General features: G+C 44.5%; 1 protein-coding gene across 1 annotated transcript; it reads right to left on the reverse strand.

Moving 5' to 3' along the window:
* Positions 1-4,688: 4,688 nt before the first annotated feature.
* Positions 4,689-18,490, reverse strand: TAGLN3 (transgelin 3). Its single transcript, XM_054577230.1, has 5 exons — positions 18,273-18,490; positions 17,721-17,902; positions 16,416-16,590; positions 6,450-6,552; positions 4,689-5,064 (listed from the first exon to the last, which is right to left on the reverse strand). The coding sequence occupies exons 2-5, from the start codon at positions 17,898-17,900 to the stop codon at positions 4,923-4,925; spliced, it is 600 nt and encodes a 199-aa protein (XP_054433205.1). The 5' UTR covers positions 17,901-17,902; positions 18,273-18,490; the 3' UTR covers positions 4,689-4,922.
* Positions 18,491-24,111: the final 5,621 nt, after the last annotated feature.

Below are 24,111 nucleotides of genomic sequence, written 5' to 3' on the forward strand. Positions count from 1 at the left end.
GTAATGAGATAACCTGTGCATTCCTGTTACCTAGCTCCACTGATAACCTTTTCAATAAAAGTTTTTGAACAAAGGGGCTCAGGACCTTCCCCACTAGAAGGATGTGCCACCACGTCCCCGGCAAACAGAAGTGTTTGCGAAGACTCATGTTTATTCCTCCCATCTGTGACCACCCCAGGATGGGCTTTGCGGGATTCAAAGCCCTGTTCCCATCTCAGCTGGCCCCAGAAGGTTACCCTCCGATTCAGGGAGCACTGTGCCACCCGCGAAGCGCTCCGTCCCCGCACGCTACTAAGTTCATACGTAGGACCTGGCTCAGCCTCACCCAGCAAAGTCCAGGGCAGAGAAAGCTTTGCAAATCCCAGATGTCTTGGTAAAGGTTCCCTTAAGGTGAGTCAGGTGCTAGGTTACAGAAAATAGGCTTCTGGTGTTCTGTGCCAGTGACAGAGCCATCTCTGTTGGGGGCGTGTGAGTCCCCTGAAGACAGCACTCACCCACTTTCCCTCAGGATCTGCTCACCACCCCTCTGAATACAGTTCGGTAGTTCTGCTTACAGTGGGGTGAAAGTGTGCTCTCCGTTAGACGTTTCTAGTACTCTCACACCTCAGGCTGCTGTTCTGCACTAAAAATGAAGAAGTAACACTCTGGTTTAAAAAACAAATTAATTTGCTAAACGATGCTGGATGAGTCATATCACCTTTGATCTCCAGCATTATTATAAATAAAATGCAGAGTTTGGAATAGCTGATTTTAGAAGAGGAAAAGCAAGGAATGAAGAAACAGAACATGGGTGCAGGTTTTACCCCAGGCTAACTCTTTAAGGAACTGTGTTCCCCAAGAGCCCATCCAGTTTACAAAAAAAAAAAAAAAAAGAGAGAGAGAGAGAGAAGAAAAAGAAAAAAGAATGCTCTCAAACAGAGAAAAATGGATCATTCTAACAGATATTTAAAATATACTGTTGCAGTTAGTTAAATTTTATTTTTTTTAGAATCTTTTATGTCTACATTCCCAAGTGAAATTAGTCTGTAATTTTCTTTTCTTACTCTTTTTGGGTTTCGAATCAAAATGAGGTAAATTTGGCCTCATGAAGTGAGTTGTCTTTATCTAACAATTTCTTAAACTTACCAGTATCTTTGTATTTTATCCAAATGGAACATTTTCCTTAGCACATTCTTACCTACTCTTTTTCTCTATCTTCTTCACTCATGCTATACACACAATATTTGTATTGTCTAGAATTTTAGTTTTGAATTATTACAGATATAATTTTTATCTCTTTTATTTTTTAGTCCATATTTATTTAAACAAGAATAAAATTGTCTAACTCACTTATCCTCATTTCCCATATCAAATAGCATTTTTCTAGTAATATATCTTTCTTACTGGAATACTTAATCCACTGTGTTTTCAAAAAGGGTCTTTATTAATGTTTTTGCTTTAAGGCTTTAAAAATGAGCTATCTATATAGAAAATTATGTGTTCAATTCTCAAATTGAAATTCTCAAAATTATTTCTTCAGGTTTTTTTCTCCCATACATTGATTTTTTTCCCTTTCTGAGATTCCAGTTATATGATTTTTGACCCATATCACTTAGTATTTATTATGTATTTACCATCTATCTGTGCCTATCTTTTTTAGGGAGAGGTAGGAAACAATGCCTTTTAAAAAAGAAAATTTTATTTCTATACATTATAAACATTTTAGATGCAAAATGTAGTATTCTTAAAAATACACAGAAATATAAAATATAAATTTTATAAAAGAAAATAACCTAATCTACAACTCAGTGTGCTAAGCTAGATGCACTAAATCTGTTGTTTAAATAATAGCATTACTATTAATGCCACCTAATTGATTTGGAGTGAGTTTCTTCACTTCAACTTTCAGATTTAAATTAACACTGATTGGTCCTTTCTTGCTTTTTTTAATGTTGATGACCTTGAAGGTGAGATCGGAAAGACACAGTCCTGGTGGAGGACATAAAGCTGTGTGATTTTCTTTCTCAAACTATGCTGTGTCTCCTACTCATGAGTCAACAGTTCTCCTTGTCCTCTCTCAAAGGCTGTTCATTCTTTCTCCCATTTCTTCTAGTGCGTTATTGTCTTTTGAGTCTTTCTTCTCCCAACCATCTAGAACCTGAAAATACATATTTTTTTAATGTCTAACATGGGTCCATTTGTAAGGGGTAGAAATTCCACAAGGGTGGAGGAAAAAAACCATAAAAGAAAGGAAAGTGCTGTTTCACGGCATTCTAAGCATTGGGTGTGCCTATCTTTTCTCAGAGTGCCTTGTCTTAACATTTCAATTTATTAATTTGTTCTTCTAATCCATTCCTCTATCGATCTTTATTTTGTTTATTTTATTTTTTATGTTCTATATCTCAAATTGATTTTTTATTCATAATGGATTGTTTTATGTTTCCAATATTTCCCTTATTCTTTTTAGTATCTTAGACTAAATGTAAATGATTCTTTTTGTGGTCCATGAGTTCTGCTCCATCTGGTAAGGGTGAGTCAGTGTGTCTTTTGATGACAGGATTTACTACACTCCTCAGGGGTTTCCAGCTGCTGCCTTTGGACTCATTTCCCTGAGGTTATGTGCTACTTTAGCTGTAAATGCAAAGTTAGGAAAAGGGGAAAAAAAATCTCAGGCTTGGATTGCTTCTGATGAGTTTTGGGAGCTGGAAATACAGGGTCCAGCAGAAGTGACGCCTGCCTGAGTGTGGTTGGTAGGGTAATAATATGGGTGTAATAATTTATAGTTTTAATTTGAACATTTCACCTAAAATGTTATATGGTGTGCTTGAGTGTAATACTATTGTTACAGAATTACACGCTTATGATTGTGTAATAAAAAGGGGGCGTTATTTGTGCCATATCTCTGTATATGGAAACAGATAATCTTTGGAATTACAAATTGGCCTATCTCATTCTCTGATACCCCTACCTCAATTGTGACCATTCTGCCCTAGGAGCTCAAATTTTTCAACAGTTTCATCTCTAGGCTGTAATCATCTGATGGGACTAAATGGGCGGGAGTCTGAGGAGGTGAGTGGCACATGCTGGAAGGAGGAAATGCCCAGGTGCTGGAGAGTTCTTTTTACCTGCTCCTCAGTCTAGCTGGGCTCTAGCTTGGCCCTGGATTTGGCAGGCTACTCCCTTCTAGCACTGTGTTGATTTTGCTGTTTTTCTGCTTCTTTCTATCTGTGGCATAGCAATGGTGGAGCCTGGGCAACGTGGGAAACAGAACAGGCATAACCTGGAAGCTCTTTTCCAAACCTATCACCGTACGGATGGAGGCTATTTCCCATGTTCCCTAGTTCCTAGTCCCAAACAGAGGCCTAACCACCTTCCATCTCTCTCCAGGAATTTCCTCTCAGTTTTATTTCACTTTTTGGGACCCATCAACCTCCCCCTTTTGCTTTTGTGGCAACTCCAAGGTAAGGTTTGAGGAAGGAATTCAGCGGCCATGTTCCTGGGACATTTTTCCTGGAACGGAGAGTTCACCAGTGGTTGTCGGAGGTCATTAGAGCTCCAAGAGGACACGTTAGGCCCCTTAGGTGACTCACAGGCTAATTTCCTTTAGCGTAACCTTTTTTCTTATTGTTGTTGTTTTTTAAGTCTTTTGAAAATCTTCTGCTGAGTCAGAATGTAGGAAGTATGTAAGATCAGCAACATCTGGACTGAAGCAGGACTGGGAACTTGGCAGCCCCGCCCTCCCTGCCAGGAGAATCCCATGGAAATCTCCACAGAAGCTTAAAACTGCTCAGAACGGTCTGAAAAACCACCACCCAAACAGAATATGGTAATGTCTATAGTTTCCTTTATTTTACTTTTTCTCATTTATTAACAATACATTATATGGATAAAAGACCTTAATTCTTTTCCTATTTAAATGCGTCACTTTTTTCCCTCCTCATTGTTACTGATAGCAAGAATGAGATGAGTTGGTGGTTCCCACGCTTATTTGCCTTCTTAATTTTTCAGTAGAGGAGAAACTCTTTAAAACATATCCCATCCTTGTTAGGCCTATCTTAGGTAAGAGTTTAGGGGTTTAGACCCTATAAACAACTGTAAGCAAGCAATCTACATTGCCTGTCACTCCTGACTAATGAAGGAAATGGATGAATATCAACATCAGACCCAGGGTCTGGCCTGCAGGAAGATTGTTGCTAGGGAAGTGAAAACTGCTCATTCCTTCAACCATTCGTCACCCATCCACTCGATAAAACCAACCATCCTTACGACACATCCTGGGCATCTATAGAGAGTGCCTTAAGAGCTGGAGCTTTGGATTGCTCCTTCCTCTGTCCCCCATGAAGTGTAATAAGCACAAGGTAGGTGCACAAAAAATATGCGGGGGTCAAAGATCTTGCTCTTGAACTTATGGCATCTGTCAGAATGGGTAAAACTATTTCTAAACTTTCTAGTACAATTGCAGAGATAAACAATTCACAAGCTTGAAGGGGCATCCTCAAAGCGAACCTGTATTTTCACAGCTGCAGCTAACAGCCGAATGCCATCTTGCTGGCCCCTTGAATAAAAGAGAAATCAGCCCTGCCTGCAAAGTCCCTGAGACAAAGAATGAACTTTACACTTTAAGACACAACACTACTCTGTTTATTCGGTGTGTTCTGTAAGTCGAGGAGGGAAATTTTTGGCAAATAAATAAATAAATAATCAGACAAACGGAGACTTGAGGGCAGAGAAGGAGCCGAGGAGGAAGCGGAGTCTTTGCATAGTTCTAAATGAACACAAGGTGGCAGCAGTAGGCAACGCGGATTCTCAGCAGAAATGCAGCACTTGCAAAAACCAGGGACAGGAGGCTTTGAGAAAGGTCAGAAGGTGACTAACTATTTCTTTGTCATAGAGACCGTGGTGTGGAGCACTCGTCCTCTCTACTGGGGACAGGATGCGGTGTCTTACAAGATCTGCCTGGGCATCCCATACCCGGTCATGCCTGCCTGGGAGGCTCCCTTGTTGCTGCCCATCTGCAAGCCTATCACGTTCTGTCCCTGGCGAAGCTGCTCCTCTGAAAATCCTCTTCGATTCTGCTGGGCTTTCCTGGGCAGAGGGAGTAAGATGGAATATTGTCATTTTGACAGTTTTCAAACCCTTCCCAAGATACGCAGTTATATGGGCTTTAGTGTGTGTATGTGGGGCAGGGTGGAGGGAGGAGGAGGGGTCACCAGATGGAAGAGCAGGCCCTGTCCTTCACTATGCCTGGGAAAGAACTGTGGCCCTACCCTTACCCTGGGCTGTGGTTCTACCCTGAGCCCTACCACAAGCAATCCCTATCATGATGCATGAGCTCTTATTCCTTAGAAGTCCAGATGGTTTTCTAGAATTTCCAGCAAAGATCAGTAGCTGCCTCTCTGGGGACTTCATGCTCAGATAAATTTCCTGTCTCCCTCTCTCAGTTACTTCAAACCCTTATGAAAATTAAAATCAGCTCTTATTACAAAGCATGTCATTAATCCTATTCCACCCTTCCCTGTAAAGGCCAAGGGTTCATGTTCCATTTTAAAGCTGAAGGACCTAGGAGTTATAAAGGGGAAATTTCTTACTCTAGACAAGAAGTCAGAAACCTTCAGTAAAGAGCCAGATAGTAAATAATTTTAGTTTGGAGGGGTCATAGAGTCCATAGTACATCATTAATAAAGTTAGGACTAAAACCAGGATTTCAACTGGCCAATATCTGGGAGATTTTCAGACCAGATTCTTTTAGATGATGCAGACTTGCACATTTTTATAACTGCCAAGAAGAAAAGGGGGTTAAGGGAAACGAAGAGTCAATTATCTGGTACAACATGTTCTTTTCTCTACATCCTCTACTAAGTTACTGGGTTGAGTTAACGCTCCCTTGCTAACTCCAATGCCTGAAAAAAAAAAAAACAACAGAACAAATCATCTTAGGAAAAGGCCTTTCACTGACATGAACATATAATTAATTATCCAGACTAGACCACTGCTGAAAGTGAAATAAAGTGTTATTAATAAACATACCATGACAGCAAGCATTAACCACAATCTCACGCAACTAGGATGTATTTTCCCTTCATTGTGTGGATGGATGGATGGATAGATAGATAGATAGATAGATAGATAGATAGATAGATAAACTGACTCAGGGCTACTTGGGTTATAATAAAACCAAGTTCAGACATCAAGCCACCTATGAGAAAAGCAATTCCATCTCAGGAGAAACAGAACCTGGGCAGAGCTGAAGGATCTAGGTATCTAGCAGGAAAGGCCCAACCACTCTGCCCTGCGTAGGATGTTGGTGTTGGCGTTGGTCTTTCCTTGCTCTGGGGGACTCAGTTGTGGGGCCATCAGTGCTTGTCCTGAGGGACTTTGGGCTGAAATATGCTCTGGGAGCAACAAGGCTTCAGATGCTCCCTTTTGTTAAAATCATCCTCTGTGCCAGCAGGGCTGAGAAGGGATTTTACCTGTGAAACCAGGATGGCTCTCCCCGGTAGCAGCCGTCATCCTTGGTGACTGCAACACTGCCCAGAGCCATCAGGGTCCTCTGCACAGCCGCCATGTCCTTCCCTGGAGATCAACCAAGAGATTAAAGCCAAGCATGTGTCAGGGCCAAGGAACCTGGAAAGATCGGGCTGGACCTTTGGGAAGGAAGCTCTGATAGGAGGCTGCAGGCGGTCACATTCAGGGGACAGGGATATCAAATACGTCCCAAACTGGCCTGAAGACAACCACAGCCAAAACACTCAGAAACGAACAAAATGTCACCTGGCTCATCCTTTCTATATGGTGCATACCAGAGATGCCCAGTTTCTAATCCATTCGTAGTTGCTGCATGAATAAAACATTCCAAGCACTCAGCAGCACAGATCCAGGTTGGTACCTGCCCTGAGCAAAGGCCCTGAGCTTGGTGGGTTCTGTGGGTTGTCCTAAGAAGTCCTGTGGATAGGCTGGTGTGGTACACTGTAGAAGAGGATTTTGCTCAGGATGGGAAAGAGAAAAGGAGACTGGAAAGAAACTGGTTGGATGGATTAACTACACCAAACCCCAGGTGGCTTCTCTCTTTCACTTTATCTGGGTTAAAAGGGTCTAAAATCACCCATGTGCATCAAATTGAGTATTCACATGGCTATCTGGGCTGAGGCCCAGCAAATGAAGAAAACAAATCAACACAGAAAGCTCTCAATGTGACACAAATGATAGGCCTTTCATTTTGTGCTGCCTGAAGGAGTTAATCGAGACAATAAATAACTGGCGGGCATGTGTTCATGAGAGAGAGAGAAAGCGTGGTGTGCCTATGCGAAGGGGAGCGCTGTTACCTGAGGAGTCCAGTCGCCCCTAACCCATGGGGAAGGCAAATGGACCCTCCAGGTCAGCCTGCTCCTCCCATCGTTTCCTCCTTCCTCCCTTCCAGCTGACTGACATGTCCTGGACTGAGAAAGATGCTACTGTGTGGTTAGCCCTTCAATTTAGAACTAGATCCAAGGTCTATGAGAGCCCAGTGGGGAGTGCGAAAGCTAAAGACACAGGGTAAGAGAAGAAGGCAGCATTCAGCCCAGTGGGGAGCTGGGAAAGTTAAAAACAAATATTAAGATGCTCTTTTTCAACTGAGTGGCCATCTATGGTCTCCCCAGCCCAGCGGCTGCAGCTCAGTCACTGGGAAATACAGAATTATGGGGGAAAGGCAGATGGAAAGTGAGAATGGAGTATAATGCTAATAAAATAAGCAGTTAGGGCTCACGAAGGAAATGCAGTTCAGGGATGTCCAGTCCATTTGTTCAAAAATGATAGAGACAGCACATCCTTCTTCCCTCGCTTCTCTCCTCCATCCCATTAATCATGGGGCAATTTCCTGGATCCTGAGGCCCTGTGGGACTGGTAAATGGATCCAGGGATAAAACGCTCTCCATGGAGAGTCCCCCAGACTCGAGGGACAGCTAGGGTGGTGGAGAATGGAGAATGTGGGCAGCAGATGGAAGGAGCAGGGCACAAGCAATACTGAGAATTAAGACAGAGGAAACAGAGGTGGTTATTAGAATGATTCATCTCATCTGCAGATGAAAAACATGTCTGTAATTGTCCCTAAATAACAAAATACTTGGATTAAAAAAAAAAAAACTGTAATAATGATATTATGAGGGATCACTCTGGGAAGAGAGAGGGAGAGGGTTTGCTCTTAAGTAGTGAGTCACTGAAGAGAGCCTAGCGAAGTGGTTAAGCGCAGGGAGGCTGAGGAAGGTTAGGGGCTATCACTCATCTCTGCCCTGTATGAAGAGCACACCAGAGATGTTTCTGATCGTTGGAAAGAGTAGGTCTCGTATGTCCAGGTTCTGGGACTTTGCAGAGCCTGGCAGCCTAGCCACTGAGTTACAGACACTCCCCTGAAGCCGTGGATGCAGAAGCAAGTTCTGTGAACCATAGACCCAGCCTCCTTCACAAGCAGCTGGCTGCTGTATCCACTACACGAACCCATAAAGGATGAAGGGAATGGACTGGGGGCATAAGGAAGATATCCAGGAACCGAGAACTATAAATATCACCCCACCCTCATCCCAGAGAGAAAGGGAAACAATTACACAATTGGGGCAAAAGAAGCCGGGGAAGGAGGCATTAAACGGGAACAATAGGGAAAGGTTTTCCTTAAGACAGTTCCCAAGGCAAGAGATTTGATATAACGTATAGGCCAGACACTTTATTATACATGGCATCGACCCCATAAAATTGATGTTATTCCTCCCAGTGTGTGGATAGAAAAACTAATTCAGGGAGATTAATTGACATGCCCAGAGTCACCCAACAAGTTAATCAGGCCCTGGCTCTGGCTCCAGTGTCTGAAAATAAAGCCCCACAAATCATTCACCAGGTCACCCAACATGGGTCCCCTAGCAGGCTGCTCGAGGCACCTGCCTCAGTGAGCGGGGCAGATCTGAAGGGAAGGCAGTGGCTGTTTCAGGGCCACACCAGAGGGAACACACTGGCAGGAGAAGACTGGGCTACAGTCCTTGGGCCCCACAACATCAGAGCACCAACTCCACATGGTGGTTAAGTCCTTGCGTGTTTTTATCTGAAATATTTTCTCCAGGTCTCAACTCAAATAAGATTAAAGCTAGAAAAACAGTTGGAACCTAGAGTCCCCCATCTGCGTGTAGATAAGTTAATTATTGTCAAGATTCTAAATAATACAACAAATAGAAATCTGTGTCTGTAACTAGTTCATGTCTAACTTTTCTTGCCATGTGTGATTAGTTTTTGAACAGACGCTCCTGTGGAGAATTCCAGCACTCTTGGGCTGAAAAAATAGCAAGACAGCCTCTGTCCAGCCTCCCTTCTGCCAGCTCAGGAGTCCAGAGCAAGTGTGTTGGAGGAAAAGGGCTGTTCGTGGAGGCTGATTCCTGCAAATGAGGGTCAAAAATTTAAATGACCAGAGGAGAAGCAAGGAGATGAAACAACATCTGTGAAGTGTGCCAGGTAGAAGCCACCAAAGCTAAACTTCGGTGTCACCACCAAGTGTACCATCTGCCTAAAGCAAAGCCGGCTTCTGGGCAGGGTTTCCCAAGCTTCTTGGATCATTTATGGGATCGCACAGGGGACCTCTAGAAATGTGACATTTGAGGCCATTCCCAAGAGGCTCACCCAACAGGCCTGGGGTGGGGACTGAGAGTTTATATTTTTAATAAGCTCCACCAGGCAAGTTTGAGAAACATGGGTTTCACCTGCTGACTTGCAAACTAGACTGATTATCAGAATTACCTGAGAATCTTAAAAATTCAGATTCTGGGGCAGTCTCCTGAGAGGATCCTGATGCAGCAAGATTGGATAGGCAAGCACTGCTCTGATTCTTTGGTTTTCTTAAAAAATCAAAATGTCTGGCATGTGGTAACTACTAAATTATATTTGTGAAGAAATAACTTCTTTCTACAGAGATATCTTCTACAAAGTAAAATAGTACAATCGATAATTAGAAGGGCTCTGATCCAAATGGTGAGCCAGTTCAGAGGCCTGGCAGCTTGGAAGCTTTTTGCTCCCTGAAAGCTACCCCCAGATTCTTTGGCAAGACAGCTTGAAAACCTCTGATTAAGGCTCTTCTTCCAAAGGGAAAAACAATATTTCTAAGAGAAGCACCAACTAGGTGCTGGGAATTTTCTAGATGCTCAAGAGCAGAAATGAGACCGAGTCCTAGTGTTGATCTAAAAATGAGCCCTGGCCAGGCGTGGCTCAGCTGGTTGGAGTGCGGTCCCATAAACCCAAAGGTCATGGATTTGATTCCCGGTCAGGACACACGCCTGGGTTAGGGATTTGGTCCCCGGTAGAGATGTGTTCAAAAGGCAATTGATCAATGTTTCTCTTCCTCCTTTCCTGTCTCTCTAAAATCAATAAGTATGTCCTAGGATAAGGATAAATAAATAAATTTTTAAAAAATACCCTGAAGCGTGGATATTTTTTCAAAAATAAAAATAATGAGACCACTGGCCATAACAAGGGTAGTGACACATGAAAGTAGAGAAGCCAAATGTATACTAACAGCTCAGAATTTTAATTGGGCTGCCTGGAATCTCCTAGCCTCCTACCACAAGGGAAGCTAATATTAGAACTTGAAGTTGTAAAAAAATAAAAGAAAAAAGATGGTGGCACAGTAGCTTCCCTGTCTCACCAGCAAACATTTTCTGTGAGTCTCAGATAGCAACAGACACTTTTACTTGACACTAGAACGTAAACCCTGTTCCCTGCATTATTACTAAGCAATTCTCCAAGTGTGATCTCATACACCAAACTACTGAATGATAATCTCTGGGTAATGGGGCCCAGGGCTCTGCACTGTAAGGCTCCTGGCCCAACCAGGGATTCTCAATGCCCCTAGAGCTTGAGGGCTATGAATGACTGTAAAGATACTAGAACAAAGACTTTGCTCCTTTAAATTTTTAAAATTACTTTCATGGCAGCTTATACATGTCTTTGAAAAGAAAAAAGAAACAGAACAAGAAAGAAAGAAAGGAAGAAAGAAGGGAAGGAAGGAAGGAAGGAAGGAAGGAAGGAAGGAAGGAAGGAAGGAAGGAAGGAAGGAAGGAAAAGAAAGAGAAAGAAAAAGAAAGAAAGAAAGAAAGAAAGAAAGAAAGAAAGAAAGAAAGAAAGAAAGAAAGAAAGAAAGAGAGAGAGAGGGAGAGAGAAAGAGAGAGAGAAAGCAAGCCAGAGAGACGTCATATTAGTGAGGAAAGTCAGGTTGGACACTCTACTTTCAATTCTAAAAATCAGTCTTATCTTACGGTCAAAACTCTGCTTCAGAGTTCCCTCTATATTATATCAGTTTTGACCATCCTTGCTAATTTTGGATTACTGGCTTTTTTCATCTTTCTGGGGCTTACAGAGAAAGTGATCAGTGGATGAGGGAACCATTTCTTATTTCCCGGAGTAATATCTTAGATGTGGCCCCCAATTCTCCATTCGAAGTAGCGGAAATACTTCTATAGTCAATGGAGAAATGTCAGAGTGTAGGCTGGGCTCACATGGTGGGTTTTATGAATTTTTGTTACTTGTTTCCCTGAGAAACTCTCTGGGCAGTGGTTCTCAAACTGGGGTTCTCAAACAGTAGAACAAGCATCACCGATGAATTGGTAAGACATACAAATTCCTAGGCCCTGCCCCATACTTAATATCTCAGAAACTCTGGGGCTTGGGCCCAGCAATCTGCGTTTTCATAAGGTGATTCTGACGCACGCTGGCGTTTGAGAACCCATGCTGGAGGCAGTCAGCCAAACATAGCGATGAGCAGCACTTGGAATGAATGCTGTGAAGGCTGTTCAGCTAAAAAAGGAGGCTTCACACAAGAGACATCTGTGATATCTCAAGTCACTACAGGTACCTCACAATATCCCAAAATATCTCTCAAACTGGGCGAACTGTTTCTTTGCTTTGCTGTTGAGGAATGACACGTGCAGGATATATTTGGGCCTTCCAGGCTCTCTACCTGAATATAAATCCACGCCTCCTCCGTAACTCCCAGCCATCAGGAGCGGGGACAGGGAGGCATGATGAAACCATGAGTCCAGGATCATTGTCAGTAGAGTCACTGAGAAAAGTAATCAGATTTGACTGATCTTTGAGTCTTGCTGCTCTGACATCCTAGAATTCTACCTGTGTAATGCTCGCTCACAGTTATGCAAAGAAACCAAACAGGTTAGTCAATGGTGGACTTAGCGTAGGGGAAATAAGCCAGCCTTTATTAGGCATTTTACACATTTTATCCTTCTAAGAACCCTCTGAAGGAAGGGCTAGGCCCGTTTGCAGAGAAGGGAAATGAGGCTCTGAGAGGCTAAGTCGCTTTAGCAAGTTCACGCAAGTGGATTTAGCAAAAGAAGAGTTTCAACCCATCTACCTGGCTCCCAACCTCATGCTCTTTCCACTCTACAAAGATCTTCTGGGTTTGGAACTGGGGTAAGACATCAAAAAGGTAATGGCCAGGAGGTGAGAGAAAAGTCAATAAGGTGACCTGTAAAGCCTGCCCCTCCTGATTGGCAGACGAAGTGAGGGCAAAGGTCATCCAGGCAACCCTACCAGCTTCTGTGCGAAGCCGTTAGTGAAATCCATTTGTTACAGGATAGAATGGGTGCCTTTCTAGCCTTGCTCCCGTGCCCTCATTTTGTATTAGTCTTAAAACAAAGGCCAAGTTAATGCCAGTAACAATGTTTATATTTATTATACTCTATTATTGCCAGGCACTATGCTAAGCACTTCTCATGCATTATCTCACTTACTGCCCATACCAACCCTGTGAAAGAGATATGATTATTCCCATTTTTCAGCTGAGGAAATCAAAGCTTAGAGAAGTTAACTGATGCGTGGTAGAGCAGAGGTTTGAATCACGCAGTCTAATTCCTCACTCAAGAGTCTGCACTCGATGACCTTCCAGGATAAGTGATCTTTGGGTTTGTCTGTCCAGCATATTCACTGGCTGTCCCATGTTCTCCCTTTTTTGCACATACACACACACCTCCTTTTCTTGCTCCTACCTTTCTCCCCTTTCGCCTTCCCCTCCACAAGTGCTAAAATCTAGCCTCCAGCTTGCTCTCCTCTGAGTCACGGACAGCTGAGACAGCCAGCCATACCCCTGTCCCACCCCTGCCCTTTCTGGTGGCCCCAGAGCATATCTGAAAGTTACCAGTCAGGCATTCACCTTCCCTCATCCCAGAGACACTTGCCCAGTCCTCTTGCATTGTTCTAAGTGTTCTCACTCCTTCCGCATCACCAGAGGAACGTCCCAGAGGAACGTCAGTCATCTTGTCTATAATGTCCCTGTGGTCGGGCTGTTTTCTGGACCATTCAGCCCTGGGTTCCTTTTTAAAGCCCTGAACCCTTTCATTCTGTTTGTCCCCATCCCATTCCAAACATTTCACGTTGCATCTAAAAGGGTGTTCAGGATAGTGGGTGCATCTGGGGCCTCTCCCTGTCTAGATAACTGAAGCCTAGAAGGAAAGGTATTTGGCAAGCCTGGACTCCTGCAGCTTTACGTGTCTGTGATATTATAAGCTGCACAGAGTCTCTGGGCAGCCGCGGGCAAGCAGAGCCCTCCATGGAAACATGCCAGGCAGGGGGGAAAGATGCCTGCAGAGGAGGAAGAGAAGTACTCAGGCAAGGAAGGCTGGACCTGCAGGACCCAGAGCCACAGCCATAGCCACATGCACAGAATCAGGAATGAATGTGAGTGAACTGAAAACCACTGTCAGGGGGTAGAGCTGTAGGGAGAATGTGGCACTAAGATAAGCAAGTGGCTAATCCAATAGCTCTGTATACGAACACATACATGCTCATACACACAAAGACACACACGAACCGTGCCTTGCAGCATCCCTCCAATGCCAGCATACTGGTTCCCAGACTGCTGAGGACAACCAGCTCTTGCAGAACGGACCCAGCCTCAGTTGCTCAGTCCACATGATGTACTGTGGGTCTCACCACTGGGCTTGCTAAGGCCACCCTCCCCACCGCCCCACTACTTCTCTGCTGAAAACAACCCACCGCGCCGCTTCTAACTCCACTGCATAGTAACCAGCTCTGGCCTGTTTCAGGCAGTGATCCTGGAGGATGTCAAGTATCCCCTCTAACACTTGGAATGAATCTCCCTGAACTTCAGTCCTCAGTTGCCCCTCCATGGAGAGGGCATCCAGGCCCTGGGGCCTCTAGAGGTCATCTGGACACTCCTAAGCATCTACTTTCCTCTGGCCAGCTATCCTTACCTAATGCATGACCTACCTGTGGCAGGTCAGCCACAGCACCCTTGGAGCAGATATCTTCTCTTATTTCCTTTAAAGCCCCATTCTCCTTCTGCCTTGTGGGCGAGACCCCTCAGTGTCTGCCTTGTTTGTTTTTTGTAGGAACATTAACTTGTCTGAGTCTGCCTGTCCACTGCCCTATCTCATGCCCATCAACCTCCCTCTTCCCTGCGGGGTATCTAACACACAGGGCTGGGCAGGCGCTGTAGACCTCTACAGGCTATGTTTATCTAGAGCCATTGCTCCTCCTATCCCTCCCACTCACTGTCAGACCTCCTGGGTAGAAAGTTCATTCATCTGCATAGCCTTTGGAAAAGGGGGAAAGGTGAGCAGAGCATCCTCAGTAATCAAAAGGTAGAAAAGCACCCTGGGGATCCGCATCACCCACATACCTCCCAGGTTCTTCATCCTCTTACGCTTCCTGTTCTAGGGGGGCCTCCTGGGGCCCCTTCATCTACACAAACCCCCTAGCTGGTGCAGGGGCTCTAGCCTTTTGTCCCACACAGCCCTGACTCATCTCCTCCTCTTCAGCCTCATCGGTCACCATTATGACTCAACAGTGTGCTCAGAGTATAGGTGAAGACAACAGCCTCCTGGCCCAAGCGTGACATGGCAGACTAGTTAAGGCTTTATTCTTTGGCATCAGAGAAGCTGGGCTGGAGTCCTGGCCCTGCTACCGACTAGCCAGCCATATGGCCTACACATGTAATCACGGGCAAGCTTCAGTTTTGTCTTGAAAATGGGCGAACTAATAACACTTCATAGAACTGTAGGAGAATTGACTGGCGATATGTAGTAGAGCGCTTGAACTCTGCTTAGCACATAGGAAAATATCAATAAGCAGTGGCTATCTTTATTAGCTGGGGACAATCATAATTTTGATCTAAAATGAAAAGTCTCAACTGCGGCATTCGTGGTGACTGGAGGCAAGTGCCCATGAACTCAATAGCCTGGCCTGACAGCCTGGATACCTGAGTTTCTAAGTAATGGCAAACACAAGGAAAACTGACGGGCATCTTAAGATTTTCACTACTCCTCTGTGAAGAGAACAGGAAATGCCAGCTCTCTGCCTAACGCAAGGTGGGGTGCGAGGATTAAGAAGGCAATCGTTTCCTTATAAGTTGTTTAGTAGAACGGTCCTCTGTTGGAAATCTACTTCAGCCATCCTCTGAATGTCCCTTAAAATCTCGCTGTCAAAGGACCATAGGAAAGTTACCCCATTCTCACTGTCAGCAGGACCATTTGCGTCACTGCCCTGAGTATCCTATTGGCTGGGCTGCTGATGACAGACAGCAACAATGAGCATGAGAGAGCAGAGTCAACAAGGGAACCCTGCTTGGCCTGGCCTGGATCTCCCAGAGCCCAGGCAGCATAGTGTGCACAGTTAGCTGCACGGGTATGCACTGACATTTGGGCTCGGGGGCACACTAAGGACTACGACCATAGGCCCCAAATCTCTGACAGTTTCTCCATTCATATCATTTCTTTCAGTAATAGTGAATTGTTAATTATGTCCAGAAATGTGATTTCATTTTTATGCCTCTCAAGATTGCTTAATCAAGTCAATTCACAAATGTAAAAGAAGAAATCATTTGTCACACTCTCTGAGAAAGTACATATCTGGAAGGTATAGTCACTGAACTCCCAGATAATAGTTTAATAAATGGTTGAGGTGCTATTTATTTTCTCAGATTGAATGACAAAATTGCACCAGGTGGCTTTATCTATGAGCCCCACTGCTAGTGAGTCAGAAATACCACCATCCACCCCCCTCCCCCGCCGCTGTTCTGCAGTAGCTATCATTTGTTCAGGAAGAGTATGATGTGGGAGGGATAGCAGGAACGAAAGGCAGCCATGTAACTAACCATTTTAGCTTCCTCTCTGTTTACTCCTTAGTTGGCTGAGGTTCCTGCTGTGTCCTGGGGTGGGCATTCCCATAGGGGAGGATACGCCTTTCAGTAGAGTATCATAAAGGGGAGGCTAACAGCACATCCGGGTGACAGCTCATAGCCGCCCCCGCCCCAGCGTGGGCGCGCACACACACATACACACTCATGCACACACATGAAAACACTGGCACAGGGAAGAACATCGTGAGCAGGTTTCACAAAGAGATAGGCAAGAGGAGGGGAAGGGGAAAACAATCCCCAAAGGAACGGGGCTGTTTACCTTCCCATAAATCCACTGTCTGAAAAATGTCAGTGGTCCTGACACCATAGATCTCCGCAGCTTTTAAGAACTGGGAGATTTGCTCCATCTGCTTAAAAGCCATCTTGGACTCTGAGATCTTGGCAATGGGCTCTTGTCCAGGTGGGTATAAACTGTTTATCAGCTTGCACAGGACCTGAAGGGAGAAAGGGAGGGACACCATCAACTTTCCCTTCACATTTACCTGTCCCTAAAGTGAAGTGAATTCCAACCCCCACAGGACACGGCTGACAGTTTCGGGCACAGGCGAGGCTCGGGCCCCAGAAGGCATGGACTCTGGGCTGCGCAGCCAGGCTCCCATGCCGAACCCCAAAGACCCAGGCAATCTTACTCCCAGAGCTGCTGCTGACCTCAGTGAGTCCAGTGACTCAGGAGTCCCCTTCCGTCCTCGCTCCTCCCTTCTTTTTCTGGGTGAGGGGAAGAATGTTTACAGACAGGGAACAATGTATGGGGACAGGGCCATGGTTCCAGACTTCAGTGCAGGGAGGAGCTCGTGGCGGCACCCAGGGTGGTCAGATGAGAGAGTCTAATATTATTTCCTCTATCCAAAGGCAGATCCAAATCAGGCTTCAGTAACCTGTTCCACATGTGCTGAACTGAACTGAACGGACACCCTCCACCCAGATACCTATAACCCAAAGGCTCGGCACCCCAGCAGAAGCGTGGGATATAGTTATGTAACAACAGTAAATCGCTCCCTGCAGGGAAAAGATGGGCTTGTTTGATTCAGCAGAGCCTGTGCTTCCCGATTCCCCAAACACACAGGAGCATCTGACTAGAAAAGCAGGTATCAAATAAGGATTCCCTTCAGTTTCTGGAGAACCCTTCCATTCAACAGACAGACACGGATCACCCCCAGGGAACACGGCTCTGGGAGGGGAGGTGGTTAATCCCGCCCCCCCCTTCCTTTGTTTTACTCTGTAACCAACCCATTCCCCTGGGGAAGGAATGGCCCCAGATGAGCAGATGCACCAAAAAGGCTGGAGAGATCTCAGGGAAATACTTATCTCTATTCCCACTAGAAAGAGCAAAAAAGGCTTAGGATTTGCCTACAACTCCGAAGGAAGCTGCAATGTTTGACGGGTGGAGAATCCTCAGAGCTGCTAGGGAATTGTGCAGGGGGCCCAGATCTTCCAACCCCGAGGAAATAAAGGCTTTTCCACTCCCTCCCCCACAGAGTGGGCAGCAGCCGCTCCTCTTGCAGCCTCATCTGAAAATGAGAAGGCTCTGGAGGGTTTCCCTGCCCACCGACTTCGCAGTCCTTACCGTCCCGTCCATTAACCACTGCTGAAAATGGGCCCGGCCGGGCGGCGGGTGCTCTATGTCTTCGGCGCACTGCAGGATGATCCAGTCCACCAGCTTGTTCTCCAGGTCAGCGTCATACTTCTGCTCGATCTTCTCCTGCACTTCTCGGCTTAAGCCGTAGCTCGGGCCCCTGTTAGCCATCTCTGCAAGACAAGAGAGGACTAGCGCGGCATCCACACAATAGCAGCCCCGGCTCCTTGCGCGCGGGGCTGGGATGTGGCTGGGCCGCTTGGCCCAGCAGCAGCAAAGCGGGCAGAAAGCCGGGCGTGGTTTAAATCAAGGAGCCAATGAAGCCACTGAGGTTTCACCTACAAACAGAAAAGAAAAGCGCAGCCACGCGCCAGTGACTCTAGAATAAAGCCCCTGCGGGTCCAGGGGGATAAGAGTGAGGGGTGTCTGGAATCCGCCTCTAGGTCCCGCCTATCAACCAGATGAGATGCTGCGCAAGGACTCACAATCACAAAGGAGGCTTAACCCCGCGGGAAGCGAGGGGGCTGGGTGGTCGTCTCTTACCCCCTCTAGTAGCACTTTGCAAAGGCAGGAATCCTGATGTGAAAGGAGCAGGTAATTAACAGGCAGAGGGGAAGGCCTCCTTGACGCTCAGCTGCGGATGCTGCATGGCGTTTGAAAGAATGGTGCACTGATTTGATTTTCTCCTGGCTGAGGAGGGTCACACCAGGGTCGTTGCTAAGAACCCTCTAAAAAGCCAGCCCTCTCATGTGTCAGTCAAGCCCGCCGCCTCCCTCCCGCTGAGAGCTTCTTTCTCAGCTGCACAATTCTCTCCCCCCCTCTGGGGGAGGCTGCCCGAGGTATCAAGGCCAGCACACACTGCACAGGGCGTGGGCCCGGGGGTGGGCCCCCAGTCAGCTGTCCATCTGTCAGGAGCTGCTGAGCCGCTTCCCCCTGCCCTGGGAGAACAGCTGTCTGGCAGGCCAGGCCAGGAGGGACTGAGAACGGCAACCATTAACTTACTCTGCTGCCAGCCAGATTTCATCCCGAAACCCATCCTGGTGGGAAACTGGTGCCTGTTTGACTATTCAAGGAATGTGGCTTTTTAATGATGTTTTTAATAGAAAGACACTAAGTATGTTTCATAAATTAAAGAGCTCAATATGCTAAGAACTCTTGGAATAAAAGATTTGGATACAGTGTAAAGATTTTGTTTATTTTAATTAAGGAACAGTAAAGGACAACTGATATACTATCTGTGGTAACTGAGTATTTGATATTAGCAAACAAGACCTCAGGAGAAATTGTCAGACCTAAGCTGGCCTGAAATTTTTATAACAAAGGGTTTGGCAGTTTGTTTTCATAGACTGAGGGTAAAGATTGAATCTTACTAGTTTTGTTTAAGTCTCTGGGTACTTATCATGAGAGAAACACCCCTAAATTGTTCTTTGGTTCATTCAACAAATAGTTTTTGAGCACTTAACAGTGTCAAGTACTGTGCTCAAGAGGAAAAAAGTATAATTCTTTCCTCTGAAACAATTGATCGATTGGCTCAGACACATTAGACAAAGCAATTCTAGTACATAGAATGGTGATCTTTGTTTCTGTGGGAAATTGATTAGAAGCTGTGCAGGAAATGACTCCTCAAATAATACATGTATTAAGAAAAATGCACTGCCGTCTGGGGCCTGGACTAGTGACAATAATATAATTACTTAGTACATATGTGGGCGGTGTGCCTGAGAAAAGACTCAGTGGTCAATAGCTGAAGGCCTAGGAGAGAGAACTCTGAAAAATAAAGAGTTGTGGGGAAATCAGAAGCCTGTAGGAGAGCAGGACGTTTAGAAGAGCACCAGAAGGGCTGACCCATGCAGGTCTTGATGCCGCATGGAACCCTCAGTTGAAGAGGCTCTACAGACAAAAGAACTGTCTCCAGAGACTTGGAGCTTGGAGAAAGGGCAGTAAAATTATCAGCGGAATTTTGGAAGTCACTGAGTTGCATCATGGGGGGCAGCATCAAGGTCAATTTCAACCTGAGAGTAAGGAAAAGGAGGCCCAGACGGAAAGCATGTTGCTTTCTGTGTGGCTGGAATTGCTCTAAGGAAGTTGTTGGCTTGTTAATTAAGGTAGAAAAAATTTTAAAAGATGTACATTTGACAGCTCCCCCCTTGTATATTTTTTTCACACTATGCTTTACAGATCTTTTGTACCCAAAGATTTCTTCCCATTGTAACAAATAACTGGGTGTTTTAAGTGAATGCTTGAGCTCAAGGTTCTGGAGGGGATACAGTAGCAAAGAGGGGGACAGTCTTTACCAGCAAGGTAACAGGTTAGATACGTTCACAAATCCACAAAAAGTCTTTAAAGAACAAAGCTTGATCCCCTGGAGGAGTGACAGTGGAAATTGGCTCAACCCTGCAATTACTGAGTGCCTACTAGTATTAAAATTTTTCAACAATTTGTTAAGGGCCTACATAGCTGAGTTTGTTTTTGTTTTTGTTTTTGTTTTTGTTTTTTTAATGAGTAAGACATGGCAACGTGGTTTAGTAGCAAAGTTAAATTTGTAAACAATAAATGCCAGGCAGGTATCATGCTAAAACTATGCACAAGGTACAAAGGTACAATTATACCTAGAGGAAGCGGGTAGGGAGTTGGGGAAAAGGTTTAAAAATGAGATGACTTTAAGTCTGAAAAGATGAGCACATGTCTGCCATGTTAATGGAGCAAGGTATTTGCCAGGTGGATGGATGAGGTAGGGAGGACAGGAAATGTTAGTGGCAAAGCCAGCTTATTTAAGGTGAAAATGTTCTAATATCAATGAAGCATAGGGTTACAGAGAAGAGACACACAGTAAGAAAAATTAGGCCGAAATGTCAGGCAGGCTCCAGATCACAAAGTAGTGTGGTCGCAAGTGCCCATGGTTAAATTGTCATAAATTTTGAGGGCCAGTTGTTAAATTCAGCCATTATAAGCAATTAAACTATGTAAACTTGCTCTTGTTATATTACAAGCACAAGTCAAATGCTCAAAACAGATCACTTTCTAATTTATTTTGCTACATTTTAGTATTACCTATGTGTTTGAGGATATTTATGTTTATTGTCTGTATACAGTTGTCAAGAAAGAATGTCCAGCCTAAGAAAAAGTCTTATAAGAGTTTATTTGAACCAACCGACAAAAATTACCAGAAGCCAAAATCTCAACGCCTTCTCTGGAGAATGACAGTTTTGCAGCTTATTTTGTACATTACAGTCAAAGGAGAAAATAGGGAGTGTTACATGAAATCCATTGGTGGTAGATTAGGAAGGTGAGAGAAAGCAAAGCAGGGAATTCTGGGTCTGGAAAAGACTGTAACTCTGATATTTCAAAGGTATGTCATCTTAAATGCACAAAGACAAAGGACAGTTTCAAAGGTAAAAATTGACCTTTGTTAAGGAAGCGACAGGCCTGGGACATGACTCTCTCCCAAGCCCCACTTTTAGCTAGGAATTTTTGTGTTCAGACCACTCTGTGTCTGAGTTTCTAGGGTCTACCATGTAGGCTTCCACTGAGCTTGTTAGATTTAGTATGTGGCCCCTTTTACATCCACATAATGTATATCCTATATGATGACGCACTACTGGCCACTTCTGCCCAGCTTCCTCGTATTCAGTGAGGTAACAATGGTAGCATGAAGAGTATTTATGCTTTGGATGTTGGTTGGTAAACTCTGCAAATCAGGGTTTCCTCCTTCCTTGGAAATCTAGACTTACATATCATGCAAAAGATTATTTTCCCCCACAGGGAAAGAGAAGCATCAGTTCTGATTTGGGTGAAGGAAAGGGAGAAGGTCAGATGACTCACAAGTGTGACTTGTATACAGGGGTAATGGCGGTGCCGTTTACTGCAAAGGGACTCACAGTTAGGGAGGTACACAAAGTGGGAAGGATAATGAGGTTTGTACTGACTGCTGGAGGCCAATGGTTCACCCCAGTCCATTAGGCTGTGGTTTTATGTATGTGAAACTCAAGAGAAAAGTGTAGAATGGAGGAATGTACTTGAATCATATGCATGCAGGTAGCACTTAAAACCCAGAACATGGGTATGGTCACTTGAGGTGCATTAGGTAAGTTCCATGGTCAGAATGGAAAGAAAATATTAACATTACAAGGTGGGTACGGAGGAGGAGCCAGCAAAAGGGGTTGATGGTCAGGGACACCTGGGGATAAGCACTGTCAAAGCATCTGACCTCAGCGGTACTTTGGGAGAGGAAACCTGGCATATAAACTGAGCATCTCAAAGTAGTAAGTTCTAGCAAAAGGCACACACAGAATGTTTGCTTTTCATGAGAGAACACAGAGGACCCACCCATGAATTTTTTTGGAAAGAGAGAGCAAGGAGGAGGAGCCAGGAAAGGCTTTACTCCCTAAGCTGACATTTGAGCATCTTTCTAGTAAAAAAAAAAAAGTTTATCTGTCAGCAAAACCCTCAAAGCCCAAGAAAAGAGAGAGCCCAAATGGGAAAGAATCATTTCCAGTGTGGACACATTTGGTTAAAAAACATTGCTTGCCTTGTTCTAGGTACATTCTCTAAACATAGCCAATCATCACATTTTTTTCATCAAACCAAGTTATACATACATGATTATGTTCTAAACTAAAAAGTTACTGTTGAGTTGTATTTAATGGGGATCTTAAAAATGTGTATCTAAATTCCATCTGTCTTCCTCCAGGAAATAAAAGTTCTTCAGTTTTGGTCATCTGTAAGCAGTCCCAGATTTAATGGTTATTTGATCTATTTCTTTGGGCATTGCCCTGGGAATGGTTATGTGGTGGGTGATGTTCTTGCTCTCTCTGTCCTTCACAAAACTCGGCCTTGCCTAAAGCCCTTTCCTCCTCTCCTCCACACAGGTCTTTCTCTTGCTTCCTCAGAGAACAGCATACTGCTTAGATTTGTCTGGAAATGCCTCTAAGCTTAGCAGATGCAGCAAAAGCAAATACAGTATGTTATGTGGCCTTACTTGGCCTTTTTATCCATTGGCACTTGCCCGATCCCTTTCCATTGCACATGCCGAGGTTGTTTAGAGGGGTCGCATCCCTTTTAAAGGAGTTCAGCAGGATAAGGCACTCAGAGGCTGCTGGCTATTCTGTATTTTCCATGTCACTAAATACAGGGGATGGAGTGGTTTTTGGAAAAAGAAAAAAAGAGAGCTTTGGGGAAAAATAAAGAACACTGAAGTAATTAATAATGTACTAGAATACACTAAATCTCACTGATTCACACTCATATGGAACTTGTGATGTTACCTTCTACAAAGCTAAATTTTAAAACCTTTTCTATCTAAATTTAGAGAGTGAAGATTTTCCCCTCCCCACTTTCTCTAACCATTTGAAAGGATACCACACAACTAACACTCCAATCTGCGGTCATTATGAAGGTCCAATCCAGGTCAGCTTTAGCAGCTCTACTTCTTGCCTCCACTTTCCTTCCTAAACCCCTATGGCTTGTGTTCATCACCTTCTCACTAGACTGTGCTCTGTGCATACATAATAAAAGCGCAAAGGCGGTGACTCCTGTGTGTCATTGTTTTACTTGTATTAGTTCATTTTTACACTTTATTATGCAGGTTTATGTTGTCATTTTACAGATGAGAAAACCTCAGGTAGGGCAAGTATAATGCTCTCATAGGGCTAGTAAATGGTGAGCCAGGAGTTAAACCCAAGCTCTATAGTCCATCCTTAATCATTAGGCTATAATCCCTCTACAGATATATCATGAAACTGAATTCATGTATGGTACATTTTATTATAGTTCTATTTAACCCTAGAAGATGCTCATGGGGGAGCTTTCCCTCTAATCTTTGTAATAGTCATGCCAAGCAGTGACTGGGAAGACCAGACCCTGGAATAGCTATCCTGCCCTACACTATCAACCTCCTCTAGCACCAGGTGCTATGGCAGACAATTCATACATTTTTTATTTGTAAATAATTTGACATAAAGCATAATTTATAGATTGTAGTTTTATTGCCTTCTAGGACGTTAATCTGTTTCATACCTGTTAGGCATCTGCCAGGTCACTCCCAGGTTTGATTTGTTAGGTCTTCTAGGGACTCCTAGTTCTATTCACAGCTATCATTTATTACAGTGAAAGGATACAAAGCAAAATTCACAAAAGAAAAAGGAACTGGGGTGAAATCTGGGAAAAATAGGCAGAAGTTCTGAAGAATTCTCTCTCAGTGGAGTCACACAGGATGAGCTTAATCCCAGCAGTGTTGAGACAGCACATGTGAAACGCTGTCCACCAGGGAAACTTGTTTAGACTCAGAGCCAGAGTTTTCACTGGGAGCTGGTCACTTAGGCTGCCTCTGCCTGGAACCTACCAAAATTCCAGACTCCTAAGACAGCAGGTGTTCAGCACAAAC

The sequence above is a fragment of the Pteronotus mesoamericanus genome, unplaced genomic scaffold, assembly GCF_021234165.1.
Source record: "Pteronotus mesoamericanus isolate MK-2021 breed Mesoamerican mustached bat unplaced genomic scaffold, CSHL_Meso_final contig_42, whole genome shotgun sequence".
NCBI lineage: Eukaryota > Metazoa > Chordata > Mammalia > Chiroptera > Mormoopidae > Pteronotus > Pteronotus mesoamericanus.

What these genes read in the sequence shown, in the direction of transcription:
- TAGLN3 (XM_054577230.1), bottom strand. Translation starts at nt 17,900, where the DNA reads ATGGCTAACAGGGGCCCGAGCTACGGCTTAAGCCGAGAAGTGCAGGAG. An exon ending in AGTGGTTAATGGACGGGACG is followed by an intron (nt 16,591 to 17,720) that starts GTAAGGACTGCG and finishes TTCTCCCTTCAG; the next exon opens with GTCCTGTGCAAGCTGATAAA. An exon ending in GACAGTGGATTTATGGGAAG is followed by an intron (nt 6,553 to 16,415) that starts GTAAACAGCCCC and finishes GTTGATCTCCAG; the next exon opens with GGAAGGACATGGCGGCTGTG.